This window comes from Pipistrellus hanaki, assembly GCF_964339955.1.
Source record: "Pipistrellus hanaki genome assembly, chromosome: 8".
NCBI classification, from domain to species: Eukaryota; Metazoa; Chordata; class Mammalia; order Chiroptera; family Vespertilionidae; genus Pipistrellus; species Pipistrellus hanaki.
Genome location: NC_140510.1, coordinates 36,178,764 through 36,193,820, shown reverse-complemented (window position 1 = coordinate 36,193,820; position 15,057 = coordinate 36,178,764). Strand labels below are relative to the sequence as shown.

Genomic DNA, 15,057 nt, shown 5'->3' with positions numbered 1-15,057 from the left:
ATCTTTGCTTGCATTAAAAATGTTTATCTGTCCATATAACCACTTCCCAGGTAGTTAAAATATGCAACTTATATATAACTGTAGTTACTTATAAATTAATAATTTTAAAGTGCTCATTGATTTTATTTTACTTTGATTTAAATTGTATACAGGGAGCCAAGAGTCAAGAATTTATGGAGCTACATGACCATAAAGCAAGGCAACTAGCCTGGTGAGGGTATGGCAAACATTTAGGAAGAACATTTAGGAAGCTATTTCATGAGACTATGTGAAAATTTGAAAGCACTTTGCTAGGAGCTATTTTCATAGAGTTTGTTAGTCTGGTGAAGACTAAGATGCTATTATTGACAGCACCTGGAAAAATGTCTTAGAGATTAAAAAAAAAATAAAAATGCCCAAAGGCAATATAGAAAACATAAGCCCAAATTTTAAACTAAAACTTAAGTGATGACATGAAACCCTAGAAGTGGATCTGTACATGCGTGGGTCAAACTCAAACTCAATTAGCTTTAATTCAGCCCAGCCTCTCCGGTAGGTTCAATGACCTGGACATAAAATGTACATGTTAGTATGTCAAACTTAATTCCATTGAAATTTAAAGGATTGCACGGGAATTACAAAACACAGCATCCTTGGCTCTTTGTCAACTTGGATTCTGTTAGGCAACCACCTCCTCCTCATCTAACAGATAACTCTGCATGGTCTTCCACCAACACCATGACTCACCCACACACACGAACCACGAACCATGTGCCCACACACACGAACAACACCCTTTTCCAGACACCTAAAAAAGAGAAAACGTACCCTGTTTTTTAATTCTATGAAAAACTTCTGGAAACTTCTTGTCCTTATTCACAGCCCAGGTATGTCATAATTTCAGATCCTCTGGAAACTGATGTCAAATCCAAGAGCTTAAGTCTTAGCAGTGAGTGCTCATGAAAACTACAGCAATATCAATCACTGCCCTTGAATTCAGCTCAGCTGGCGGACAAGCATAAGAATGCCTCCTCAGCCCGAGAAAGACAGCCAATTCCGCCTTAAGCAAGAGGAGGGAAGTTGACAATGGAAGCTATTTTTAAACTTTTTCTTTGCCCAATGAAAATCCTAAATTTCTCTCCCATTCTCACTCTAGCAGAAGTCATTAACTCTAGACAGGAACTCAACAATACTCTCCATCAGGGAGGAAGAGGTTATATAATGGAGGCTAGGCCAGCCAGAATGCCAGGGACATAACCACCCAGGATTACAAAGACTTTGAGGGTGGGAATGAAGGCAAAAGGTGGCAGGCTTAGTCTGAAATGGGAAGATGACTGATACTTACTTTAGAGGAACAGTGTTTTATTTTTCCAATCAACACTCAGAACATAAATGAGAGAACAGACCAACACTCGGACACCCTGCACATATGAATTCACAACAAAGAGGGTCCCCATGTATGTCGGATGGCCATCCTAACCAGATACCACCGTGGACTCTCCCGTCTTCATCACCGCACACCCTGCATATCCCTCAGCACAAATCCTAGTGTGAACATACCTAAGCCTAATGTCTGGATGCATGGCCAGAGGAAAAAGGGTGGAATTTCTCATGCTAAGCCGCACACACCATCTCCTCTTCCCTGCCCCACGTGCCCAGCTCCTGGCTCCTATCACATCCACCACCAATCCAAACTCCTCTTCCCAATTTTCATATTTCGCTAATCCCTCCTCTTTCAATTCATTTTTAGCTTTATTTTCAGCACTACCACCCCACTCCATGTTCCTACTCTCTTCCCACCATGCAAAATGCAGAAACACAGAATACACACCTGGTGGTTAGCACACAAAGGGGCTGAATGCCCACACCCCACAACCCAGGAGAGCAGGGTGCCAGACATTTCTAAGTGCAAATATGGATGTGTTTTTCAGTCTCTTTCAGCATTACTACATGAGCTTATGCCCACATTGAGGGTAAAACAGGTTCCCTATGTAGGCCAGGATTCCTTAACATGTTTATTTAGGGAAATAGGATGTAAATTCAAAACAAAAAATTAAAGACCAAAGCATTGTCAGTTGGGCAACCCACTATCCCAGGAAAGGAACAAAGGGATAAATTCTTAAATTGATTTTTTTTAAAAAAATAAAGGACTACTAATACATCTATGAAATGTTGTAACTTTGTAATGCCTGTTACACATATTTCCAGATATAAGGGGGGAAAGCAAAATATAAAATGTCTTTTTGAAAAGTTTTCAATGAGCCTGGGTTTTTTGGGTGTGTGTGTGTTGTTTTCTGCCCTCCTTCTATAGTCCCCTAAAGAAAAACTTTAGATGTTGAGAAATAAGCTTTCAAAATCTGCCAGATGGTTTTAAGTAAGCTAGTTATTAGAAGCTTCATGCAGCTAACGTTTCAACTTTCCAGTGAAAGCCTGTTGTTGAATATTCTAAAACGATGGAGTACTAAAAAACAAAACAAAGGCTTGGAAGCAGTCTCGTGGCTGCTTTTTCATATCCCCCCATGCCGGGGAGGTCAAACTTGAGAGGAAATAAGGGGTGAAGCCTTCAACAATGCATATGTACTCACTCAGCTAGTCCTACACTATGCACATAATTCCAAGAATGCACATTAGTTGAACAGACCTCTGTAACTAACTGAGGGAGGGGGAGGGGGGGGTGAAACCTCCCTAACACATTGAGTTTAGCAAAAGCATTCCTGCAAGAGGCACTCAAGTTTCACTCATAAATGAAAAGGACTTACATACAATCTTTTGGGGGAAGAGGGGGCTGGGAAGGGGGGGGGGATCATTGAAAACAGATTCTTACCATTCTCATTAGGCTCTGTTGGCTGGGACACGTCTCTGAACGGGATTATAACTGCATCTCCAGGCACTCTGGGGCTTTCCACATACTTGGGCTTCCTGACGGGACCTGTAGTGGGAAAGATCTGAGTGTGGCTAATTTTTTCCAGATGCAAAGCTCAGCATGTGCAGTGTGTGTCCTCACCAGGACCCAAACATGCCTAAAGGAAGAGCCAGCCCTCTTCCCTCCCCTCAGCGCGTGAGCAGACACACACACACACACACACACACACACACACACACACACACACTCAGTCATCTCAGTACAGACACGGGAATGTCCAGCCTGCCTGCCAAAGAAGAAGTGGGTAAGGTCAGTTTTGAGAATGTAAACTTGGACAGAAACCAAGCTGCTCTTCTGCGCTGAAGTCCCTACAGCTGTCCTCGGTGTGTGTCAAGTAAGTGATTTTGACATGTTCGAACCTGGACGGCTTGTGGCGAAGGATTTTATCTTTGGAATTTCTCTCCAACTGGGACAAAGATGATTGGGCGGCTTGGTCTCTCCAAAGTCTGGAGGCAGGGATTGCAAACAGCCAGCCTGTAATATCAACACACTCCGAGCAGCCTCAGAATGCAGGCATTTTATCAGGCTGTGACACAGGGCAACTGTGTGGGCAGAGAAGACGACTGCTTTCTTGGCAGCTGACACGCTGTCTGCACACAGGCGCAGCAGCCAGTCCGGCGTGCGAGTCAGAGATACAAGAGAGCTTCAGAGTCAAATCTCTCACTTCTCCCGCAACCCCAACTTATCGGGAAATCTGGAATTCTTACGAAGACTGAATGGAACCCTCTCATGTGGCTAGGGCAACGCACAGTAGCCACTCTGGAAAACAGTTTGGCAGTTCCTCAAAAGGGTTAAACGAAGTTACCAACTGACCCAGCAATTCCACTTCTATGTGAATGTACGTTCCCACAAAAATTGGTGCGTGAATGTTCCTAGTTGCATTATTCATAACAGCCAAATGTACATCAACTGATGACAAGATGTTATATATCCAGACACTGGAATATTATGGAGTTCTGATTCAGGCATGCCACAACAAGGGTGAAACCTGAAAACACTGTGCTAACTGAAAAGAGCCAGTTACCAAAGACCACATCCGATATGACTGCATTCATATGAGTGTCCGGAAGAGACAAATTAATAAGAGACAAAATACGAATTGACAGAGTCTGGGAGATGTACAGACTTATGGGGTGATGGCTTACGGGTATGGGACTTCTTTCTAGAGTGATAAAAAAAATGTTCTAAAACTAGGGTGTGCTGATGGTTGCACAACCTGTGACTGCTAGAAATTGCTGTAGTGTACACTTTAAATGAGTAAATTGAATGTTATGAGAATTATATCTAAATAAATCTGCTTACCTCCAAAAAAGATTACCTATTTTGTCTGCTCATTTGAAACATCATATGACATTTTGGTCCCAAATCCTACTGGGCTCTCATTTTCTTGGTTGCCTGATGCTGAGCGTGGGCTTTTAACAAAGCCACAGAGCCAGGAAACATCTCACACAGGTTAAGAGGAAGGGTGGCGGGAAGAGGGCCAGACAGGGGTCCACAGTTTTCCCAGTGGCTCAGCCTGAGCTATGGTCCTGACCCTCTGAGGGCCTCAACTCCCTCACCACACACTGGAGGGATGAGTCAGCCTAATTCTGAGCATCCTTCTGTGTCAAACATCTTACACATCTGAGGAATTCTGTTCCGAACGAGGTTTATGGTGAGAGATGCTGCCATCTAAAGGTTTCCTGCAAAAGCACCTCTACTACCATAAAAATAACCCAATGCCCAGACAGCTGTATAATGCACCACATCTTAACAAATAAACAAAAAGCTACATTATCAAAGAAGTGCATGGTAGCATGGTACTAGACAAATAGGGATATTATTTCCAACTTTGGACACCCTCGATTCTGAAACCTTTCTCTCCTCCAGGATCCAATCTGAGATTCCACTGCATTCTGTTGCATTTAGTCATCCTGTCTCTGCCCCCAATCCCCACCCCTTTCTCTTCCTGGCAATTCCTGTCTTGCCTTGTTTCTCATGACCGTGATTATTTTGAAGCCTATTGGTGGGTGCTTTATACTATTTCCCTGGATTTGGATTTGTCTGATGTTTCCTTGTGATTAGATTTGGGTTATAGATTTTTGGAAGACACCACGGGGTGGCATGCCCTCCTCATCACATCTTATTGTAAAATCTCATGATTTCAACATGACTGTTACTGGTGAAATAGCCTGTAGGCTGACCACAGTGAGCAGTAATGCTAGATACAAAAGGAGACCTGGAATATACCAAAGTAAATAAGATGTGTCTTCGGTGGTCATACAAGACTAAGCACTTGCAAATATTAATTCATTCAATCCTAATAACTTTGGGAGAAAAGCACTATTTCCCCCATTTTTAGTTCAGGAAGTTGAGGCTCAAACCAGATAATCTGCACATGGCCCAGGCACGGCAAAGCAGAAATACAAAGAGTTTTGGGGTCTGTGCAGGTGTGAAGCCCACATATTAAATCCCCCTTAGCACTTATAAGAGTAGGAAATCCAGATTAAATATGCATTTATAGAAAAGGCCAGGGCAGTGGAACCTCCCACCATCCAATTGTCCATGGTCCTTGGCTGAACAGTCATGCTTACTTGTCTCTGATCACTTCTAACTTTTACTAGGATTTGAAGTATTATGAGGTGAATATAAACAACAGCTCTCCAACATGGTCCTTTTATTTAAGTAGCTTTTTACAAAAAGCAGGGCCTCAAACACTATAAAACAAGGTAGTTTATAACTATAGAGCTTTATTCATCCCCCTCTCAATTGCTCATTAGAGAATTTGTGTGCACTTTCCTTTAAACATAGCAGATGAATCCTCATTTGCTTTCACTCCCTTTTAAAATATCATTAAAGTTGCAGTAAAGGGATTTGAGAGCGACCAATGGAAAAAGGAGATAACCACAGGCAAGAAACCAAACTTTTGAAAAGTTGGAAACAGACTGTCAAGGAGCAGTGGATGGAGCCGACTAGAAAAGGTGAGTGCTGGGAGGGAGACAGGAGAACTCAGTTTTAGTCAGGAGACATCTCTGAAGGCAGGGGCACAGGTGGGGTCAAACACAGGACAATGGGTTGAAAATTTATTTATGACCTCACCAGCCCACCCCAAACCAGGAGCATCCCTCCCCTCATCCTGGATACTGAGTTTTTCTCTGAAAAGGTTGAAAACTAAGACAATGGAGACTCAAGAACTGAACTCTTGAGTGCTACACTAAATAACAGATGAAGAAAAAATTCTACGTGCAGATTGGTGGGTACAATGTGGACACATGCTCCCTCTTAGTTATAAGAACACCAACAACAAGCTAGCCCACTGTGGTAAGAAGAAACTAAAGGATTTTTCTCTCTGGGGAAACTCAACGAGAAAACACCTATAAATAATCACAGTTGGGGACATGCCAAGAAATGATGGGTCCTATCCTGGTGAGGTAGCTAGTTGGTTACAGCACTGCCCGGATTCACCAAGGTTTCCGGTTTGAGCTTTCGACAAGGCACATAGATGAATCACCCAATGAATCAACAAAGAAACAGCACTCTTAAACAATACACTAGATAAGATGGATTTAATTGATTTTCACAGAACACTTCATCCCAAAGCTGCAGAATATGCATTCTTCTTAACACATGGAATAGTCTCAAAGACAGACCACATGTTAGGACACAAAATAAGTCTCTACAAGTTCAAGAACACTGAAATCATATCAAGTATCTTCTTAGATCACATGAGCATGTAGCTAGAAATCAGCTATAATGAAAACACTCAAAGACATTTAAACATATAGAAGCTAAATAGTGTGATATTAAACAATGAATGAATTACCAATTAAGATCAAGGATGAAATTAAAAACTTCCTGTAAATAAATGAAACAAACATACAACAAGGACTATTTTATGGGACACAGCAAAAAAATAGTCCTGAGCAAGAAGTTCACAGTATTACAGGCCTAAAGATCAGAGCAAAAATAAATGACAGAGACTAATAAAAAAAAAAGAAGAAAAGAAAAGATCAATGAAACTAAGAGCCATTTCTTAAAAATAATAATAATAATAATAATAATTGATGAACCTTTAGCCAGACTCATCAAGAAATAAAGAGAGAGGATGCAAATAAATAAAATCAGAAATGAAAGTGATTAAGTAATAACTGACACCACAGAAATATTGGGTCGGCAACTAAGTAATTGCGGGTTTCACACATATATGGCTTCAGTTGAATTTTTAGGTTTGCAGACGTAGTACAAATGTAAAACACATTTTGTTATTTGATAGTTGGCTATTCAGCTGTTAGTCAGTAAAAAAAGTTTTTTGATCTGTTTTGTAGTTTTCGTTTGGCGTTCGTTAAAAAATGGAAAATCAAAAGGAACATTTTCGTCATATTTTGCTTTTTTATTTCCGCAAAGGAAAAAACGCATCGCAAGCTCATAAAAAGTTATGTGCTGTTTATGGTGACGAAGCCTTAAAAGAACGGCAGTGTCAAAATTGGTTTGCCAAATTTCGTTCTGGTGATTTTTCACTCAAAGATGAAAAACGCTCTGGTCGTCCAGTTGAAGTTGATGACGCCCTAATCAAAGCAATAATCAATTCGGACTCTCACAGTACAACACATGAGATTGCAGAGAAGCTTCATGTATCACATACATGCATTGAAAATCACTTAAAACAACTTGGCTATGTTCAAAAACTCGATACATGGGTTCCTCACGAACTGAAAGAATCACAGTTAACGCAACGCATTAGCAGCTGCAATTTGCTAAAGAAACGTAATGAAAATGATCCATTTTTAAAACGACTGATAACTGGCGATGAAAAATGGGTTGTTTACAACAATATCAAGCGGAAAAGATCGTGGAGCAGGCCAGGTGAACCAACTCAAACAACATCAAAAGCTGATATTCATCAAAAGAAGGTTTTGTTATCAGTTTGGTGGGATTACAAAGGAATTGTCTACTTTGAACTCTTACCACCCAACTGAATGATCAATTCTGATGTCTACATTGAACAACTAACGAAATTAAACAATGCAGTTGAAGAAAAGCGGCCCGAATTGACAAATCGAAAAGGTGTTGTATTCCATCATGACAATGCAAGGCCACACACATCTTTGGTCACTCGGCAAAAATTAATGGAGCTTGGTTGGGATGTTTTGCCACATCCACCATATAGTCCTGACCTTGCACCATCTGATTACTTTTTGTTTCGGTCTTTACAAAACTCCTTGAATGGTAAAAATTTCAATAATGATGATGATGTCAAATCGTACCTGATTCAGTTTTTTGCTAATAAAAACCAGAAGTTTTTTGAACGTGGGATTATGATGCTGCCTGGAAGATGGCAAAAGGTCATTGATCAAAATGGGCAATACATTACAGAATAAAGTTATTTAGTTCCATGAAAAAATTGTCTTTGATTTTCTTTAAAAAATCCGCAATTACTTAGCTGCCGACCCAATATAAAGGATTGTGAGAAAATACTATGAGCAACTATATGCCAACAAACTGGACAACCTGGGTGAAATGAACAGACCCCTAGAAACATACTATCTTCCAAGACTGATTCACGAAGACTCAGAAAATCTGAATAGGCCAATAACAACTAACGAAACTGAAAAAGTAATTAAAAAAACAACTCCCAACAAACAAAAGTCCTGGACCAGATATATTTACGAGTGAGTTTTATCAAACATTCAAAGAAGAACTAACAATTGTCCTCCTCAAATTATTCCAAAAACCTCAAGAAGAGGGAAGAGTTTCAAAAAAAATTTTTTTACAGCATTATCCTAATTTCAAAACCAGATAAAGACACTACAAAGAAATTACAGGCGAATAGTGTGATAAACATATATGCTAAAATCCTCAACGGAATATTAGCAAATTGAATCCAACAATACACCATGACCAAGTGGAATTTATTCCAGGATGAAAGGTTGGTACAATATTCACAAATCAATATATGTGTTCTAGTACATAAACAAAATGAAGGATAAAAATCACATGATCTATCCTGGATGCTATGGCTCAATTCATTGAGCACTGTCCCATGCCCCAAAAGGACACTGGCTCAATTCCCGGTCAGGGCACATGCCCAGGTTGCAGCATGTATACAATGTTTCTCTCCCACATCTCTCTCTCTCTCTCTCTCTCTCTCTCTCTCTCTCTCTCTCTCTCTCTCTCTCTCTCTCTCTCTCTCTCTGTCTCTCTCCTCCTCCTCCTCCTCATCTTCCTCCTCCCTTCCTCCCTCTTCTTTTCTCTCTAAAATTAACAGAAACATAATTTTAAGACTTACGTTATCATATCAATTGATACAGAAAAAGCATTTGACAAAATCCAGCACCCATTCTTGATAAAAACTCTCAGCAAAGTGGGAATAGAGGGAACACACCTCAACATAGCAATGGCCAAATATGACAATCCTATAGCCAACATCATACTCAATGGGCAAAAACTAAAAGTTTCCCTTAAAAAACAGGAACAAGACAAGGATGTCCACTTTCACCACTCTTATTCAACCTAATACTAGAAGTCTTAGCAATAGCAATCACACAAGAAGAAAAAAATAAAAGGCACCTAAATTGGGAAGAAGGAATCATAACTGTCATTAGTTGCAGATATCATGATATCATACATAGAAAACCCTAAAGACTCCACCAAAAAACTACTAGATTTAATAAATGAATTCTTCAAAGTAGCAGGAACAAAATTAATATCCAGAAATCGGTGGCATTTTTATATACCAATAATGAACTCTCAGAAAGAAACTAAGAAAACAGCCCCATTTACTACTGCAATGAAAAATATCAGGAACCTAGGAATAGACTTACCCAAGAAGGTAAAAGACCTATACTCAGAAAACTATAAGACATTGAAGAAAAAAAAAAAAGAAAGAAAGAAATAAAGATGCAAGCAAGTGGAAGAAAATACTGTGTTCACAGATGGGAAGAATTAACATCATCATGATGTTCATACTACCCAAAGCAAAAAAAAAAAACATACACACACACACACACACACACACACACACACACACATATATAAATAAAATCAGCATACTTCACAGATCTAAAACAAATATTCCAAAAATTTATGTGGAACCTAAAAAGACACCAAATAGTAGCAGCAATCTTAAGAAAAACAAAGTTGGAGGGATCACAATACCATAAATCAAACTATAGCACAAAGCCACTGTAACCAAAACAGCCTGGTACAGGCACAAAAGCAGGCATATAGATCAATGGAATAGAACAGGAACCCCAGAAGTTGATGCATGCCAATATGATCAATTAATATATTTGACAAATTAATATATTTATACACAAGAATAAACTTAAAATGGATAAAAGACTTAAATGTGTAGAAAGTGAAAGTAAGGTTGAGAGTGAGGTTTGGCAGCAGCTGGGTGTAAAACATGAGAAATTCAGGACCTCAGAAAAGCAATCTCTAAAACAATGCTCAAAAAAGCTATAATAGAGTAAAGACAATCTCTTCAATACATGGTGTTAGGAAAACTGTACATGTCCATGCAAAAAATGAAACTATACCATCTACTTACACAATACATAAGAATGAACTTAAAATGGATAAAAGACTTAAATGTAAGCTGTGAAACCATAAAAATCTTAGAAACCATAGGCAGTAAAATCTCAGACATCTCATGTAGCAGAATTTTCACCAATACACCTCCTAGGGCAAAAGAAACAAAGGAAAAAAAATAAACAATTAGGTCTACATCAAACTAAAAAGTTTCTGTACAGCAAAATAAACCATCCTCAAAATTAAAAGTGAATTCACTGTATGAGAAAACGTATTTGCCAGTGATATGTCTAATAAGGGGTTAATTTTAAAAATATATAAAGAACTCACAAAACTCAACAAAAGGAAGACAAACAATCCAATTAAAAAGTGGGCAAGAGACCTCAATAGACGCTTCTCCAAATAAAACATGCAGATGGCCAAGAGCCATATGAAAAAAAGCTCAATGTCACTAATCATCAGAGAGATGCAAATAAAACCACAATGAGATATCACCTCACATCAGTCATCAACCATCAATAATCCAACAAAAAGCAAGTTTTGGCGAGGATGTGGGATAAAGGGAACCCTAATACACTGCTGGGATGTGGGAATGTGACTGGTGCAGCCACTGTGAAAAACAGTATCGAGATTCCTAAAAAAATAGAAAATGGAACTGCAGCTTGATGCGGTGATCCAACTTCTAGGAAAATATCCTAAGAATCCTGAAACCAATCAGAAAATAACAAACACATATGCACCCTTATGTTCATAGCAGTGTTATTTACAATAGCTAAGATCTGGAAACAACCCAACTGCCAATCAAGAGATGAATGGATGAAAAAGCTGTGGTACATTTACATAATGGAATACTAGGCAGCAGTAGAAAAAGAAGGATCTCTTATCCTTTGAGATAGCATGGATGAACCTGGAGATTATTATGCTAAATGAAATAAGACAGTCAGAGAAGACAAATATCACATGATTGTACTTATATGTGGAGTCAAATGAACAAAATAAACTGATGAACAAATACGCCCAGAGACATGGAAGCATGTAGCCCCATCTAGCCCCACCTAAATTCTCTTGTCTGAGATCTTGAATGACAGATCTCAGAGGGAAGGTGAGGGGGCAGCCAGGGGTGGGCAGAGACTAACCAAAGAACTTACATGCATGCATAGCCCATGGACACAAAAAATAAAAATAAAACTTAAAAAATAATCAACCAACGAATGCATAAATAAATAGAAAACAACTTGTTTCTCTCTCTAAAAAAAATAAAAAATAAAAAAAATTGGCAAGTCCCTGACCAGTCAATTACTCTACCTATAGCATGCACTCAATATACCCCTGCCCTTTTCAATCAGCATTTTAGTGCCTCACACTTACTAGTACATATAGACTAGGATCACCAGACAGTCCAGGAAAGACCCTACCACCCTTAAAGACAGCCACCAAAACACTTTAGAAAAGGAACTCTGAGGAATCACAGAAAACAGGAGGAATGTTCCCCAGAATGAGACGAGCTACTGTATCCACTCCATGAGGGGCAACTAACAAAAGAGTCCCTGGAGTGGTCAGGTAAGCAGAGTGACCTCAGAATTGGGACAACTGGAGGCCACTGTCATCAACAGGCACTGATCTTACACTTCAACTGTCACCTATTAAACCACAATGACAATTATTTCTATACCACAGAGATGAAAAACTCCCCCTAAATGAAGTGGCCACATTCCTAGTGAAGTGCTCAACTGTGGAGAGCGGCTGCAGCATTGGACAGGTTCAAGCCTCGGACTAATGAGAGGGCAAATGCTGCCAAAGAGCTTGATAGAGTTCTCAGGTGCATGAAATTACGTAGATTCGAAACTCGCGAGAACATTGTAAACATCTTGACCACACCCTTGCTATGCCTCCTGGGATCTGACTATAAAGACTTGGCTTACAGGCCAAGGCACTGTCTCTTCATCTGAGAACAGAGCCCCACCTAGCCCCACCTAAATTCTCTTGTCTGTTTTCTTTAATCCTTTTCCACCCCTCCGCAGGTTCACCACTGGCCCTACTGAGCACAGTTCATATGGCATCCAATGTGGGGCCTGAGAACAGGGGAATTATAATTGTCAGTTGAAAGGACGCTCCATTGAAGCATGTGCAGGAAGAGAAAGTAAGGTAGGGAGCAAGGTTTGGTAGCAGCTGGGTGTAAAACATGGGAAATTCAGGGTCTCAGGAAAGGGATCTCTAAAACAATGCTCAAAGAAGCACAGTCAAATTCTTAAATTTCTTCAATTTTTGTCCAAGAAGATCTAGATTAAGTAGAAAAACAGAAGATGGAAAATAAGTTAACTGATTGTTTTGTGGCATCTCAAGGGCCCTGAGGTGACACAAAGATCTATTCGAAAAGAAGTATCTTTTGGACAATGGTTTAGACCAGATCCAGTGACGATGTGGGGCAGTAGTTATGTTTGTATCTTTCCAGAGGGAGCAGCGCAGGCGATTTGGGTGCCAGAGTGTTTTGTGCATCACCGTGGTGGACCCAGAGAAGCTCCTTGTCCCTCCCTTCAAAAGACTGAGAGTTGCCCTGATGATAGTGATGCGGAGGAAGATAATGAAAGGCTACACAAGGAGCTGAGGTGCCAACATGGGGTCAGCTGAATAAGTTAATGACTGAGGCCCAGCAAATGGTAGAAAAGCGGGGAGTGGAAGCGACTCCTTCAGCCATATTTCTGGCTATGCTAGCATTGGTTAGCTGTCAGTCTTCTGTGAAGTCTTGAACAGCCAAGTCTGAGGACTCTGAGTAGATATACACCAGCAGCAAAAAAACAAACAAACAAAAAAAACTTTTATTTTGTGGAAATAATCCTGAAAATGTTAACATATCTGTGGTTTAGTTTCTCTCTTGTTGCTGTGTTCATTGACATTGTTTTGTTGTTGTTTTGTTAATAACCAGTTTTGTTCTTGATGTTTTGGTTATGCTGTGTAATTTGCCTAACGCTTTTGAGGTCAAATAAACAGAAGCAAGCTTTCACTTTTATGTTTATTGTAGTAGCTTAAAGTTTTGGACAATTCCTAGTTTTGGAATAATCCTTGTAAGTCCAAGTGATTGTGATGAATAATGTAAATAGAAGTGATTAAAAACAAAAAAGGGGGAGATGTGGAGAGCGGCTACAGCTTTTGCACAGGTTCAAGCCTTGGACTAATGAGAGGGCACAGTCCTCGCATGGCAAAGCCACATGTGCAGGTCCCAACTTGGAGGGCAAAGCCCTCCCAGCACAACTGGCTGTAAGCTTGACCTTATGGTCCAAACTTGTGGTCCCAGGTGGCTGAGTGATGTGGGCTGCAGGAAGTGCAGCAAGTGCTGCCAAAACAAACCTTGTAGAGTTCTCAGGTGCATGTAATTAAGTAGATTCGAAAATTGCAAGAACACTGTAAACTTCTTGACCACGCCCTTGCTTTGCCTACTGGGATCTGACTATAAAATAAAGACTCGGCTTATAGGCTGTGGCACTGCCTCTCCATCGAGAACAGTATCTTACCTGGCCCCACCTATATTCTCTTGTCTGTTCTCTTCACCGCCCCTCCTCAAGATTCACCACTGGCCGTGCTAAGTGCATTCACTCAACAGTGATCAAAACTGAGCAATGCATCTCCCCAACACCCCCTGACTCAGGCGAACCACTGCCAGTGCCTTTCCTCACACAGCTTCCTGTTTAAAATGAAATGCTCAACATTCCCTAGCAGGAGCTCTACCTTAAAGTAAAATAATTCCCCCTTCACATAAACCAGGCACTATCAGGTTAATCTCCCCCAGGTTGATCAGAATGCAAAACCACATAACCATTACCCCGACAGCATGGTATTCTGGCTACAACTATGTTTTAAGGCAAGAGGCTCTTAAAAACGAAGGAAGACTGTCAGGTATTAGCTTGAAAGTCAGCTCATCCAGGAGGTCAGGCTGCCCTGCACACTGCTGCACCTCCCATCCCTCCTGGACAGCTGACAGGGCGGGGCCTCTAAGGAAGACCCCTTCTCCCATCAGGGTCTAAGCAGGGTCTAGGGCTGTGACTGGAGCACCAGCTTAACCAGTTCACAAGGTTTGAGGTAAATGGGGATCATTCTTGAGCATAAATTAAATCCATCTCATTGCACCTCTGGATCCCTTTCCTCATCTCAGTTCCCTCATTCTCCACCCCCCCCCCCTTCCCCACCCCTACCTCCAGTTCTCTGCTGTGTGATTCTGCGGAAGCAGGCTCTCGAAGTTAAAGCGCTCGTAAGATGAAGAGAAACAAAAAACATGCTCAAAAGGTTAAACAGATACCCATTTGTGCAGCTTGCATGCCAAGAGCTCCTGCCAGCTCCTTCCATTGTGCAGGGATGGCCTGTCAGTCTGGGGGGACACGGCCTCCCCCCCTTAATCACTTCATCCAGGACCTGGGAGGCACCGCATTCTCCCCATTCAGTCTCCAGCCTTCGTGTAAACATTCTTTACCCAGCGGCCAGCTTTCCTACTCTTTTTGACATTTTAATCACACAGCTGACTGTTTTGCTGCTTAGAAACTGCCATATAAGGAGAAATAAACCAAACTGAGCTTTATCTTCGGGCAGTGAGAGACAGAAGGGAAGGGGGTCTTTTTCATTCCTGAGTGTTTTAGTTAAAAATAATTATATATATA

At 40.6% G+C, this 15,057-nt stretch overlaps 1 protein-coding gene across 10 annotated transcripts in view; it reads right to left on the bottom strand.

The window, feature by feature from the left end:
• Positions 1–15,057, bottom strand: part of TANC1 (tetratricopeptide repeat, ankyrin repeat and coiled-coil containing 1) — a 232,722-nt gene that overhangs the window by 85,011 nt on the left and 132,654 nt on the right. For 8 of the 10 annotated variants that reach the window (XM_084891445.1, XM_084891443.1, XM_084891444.1 and 5 more), the window contains one exon: positions 2,804–2,908. The exons of the other annotated variants lie outside the window; for them this stretch is intronic. In XM_084891445.1, the coding sequence (XP_084747571.1) occupies positions 2,804–2,908 (105 nt within the window). The remainder of the gene's footprint in view (positions 1–2,803; positions 2,909–15,057) is intronic. 10 annotated transcript variants of the gene reach the window in all.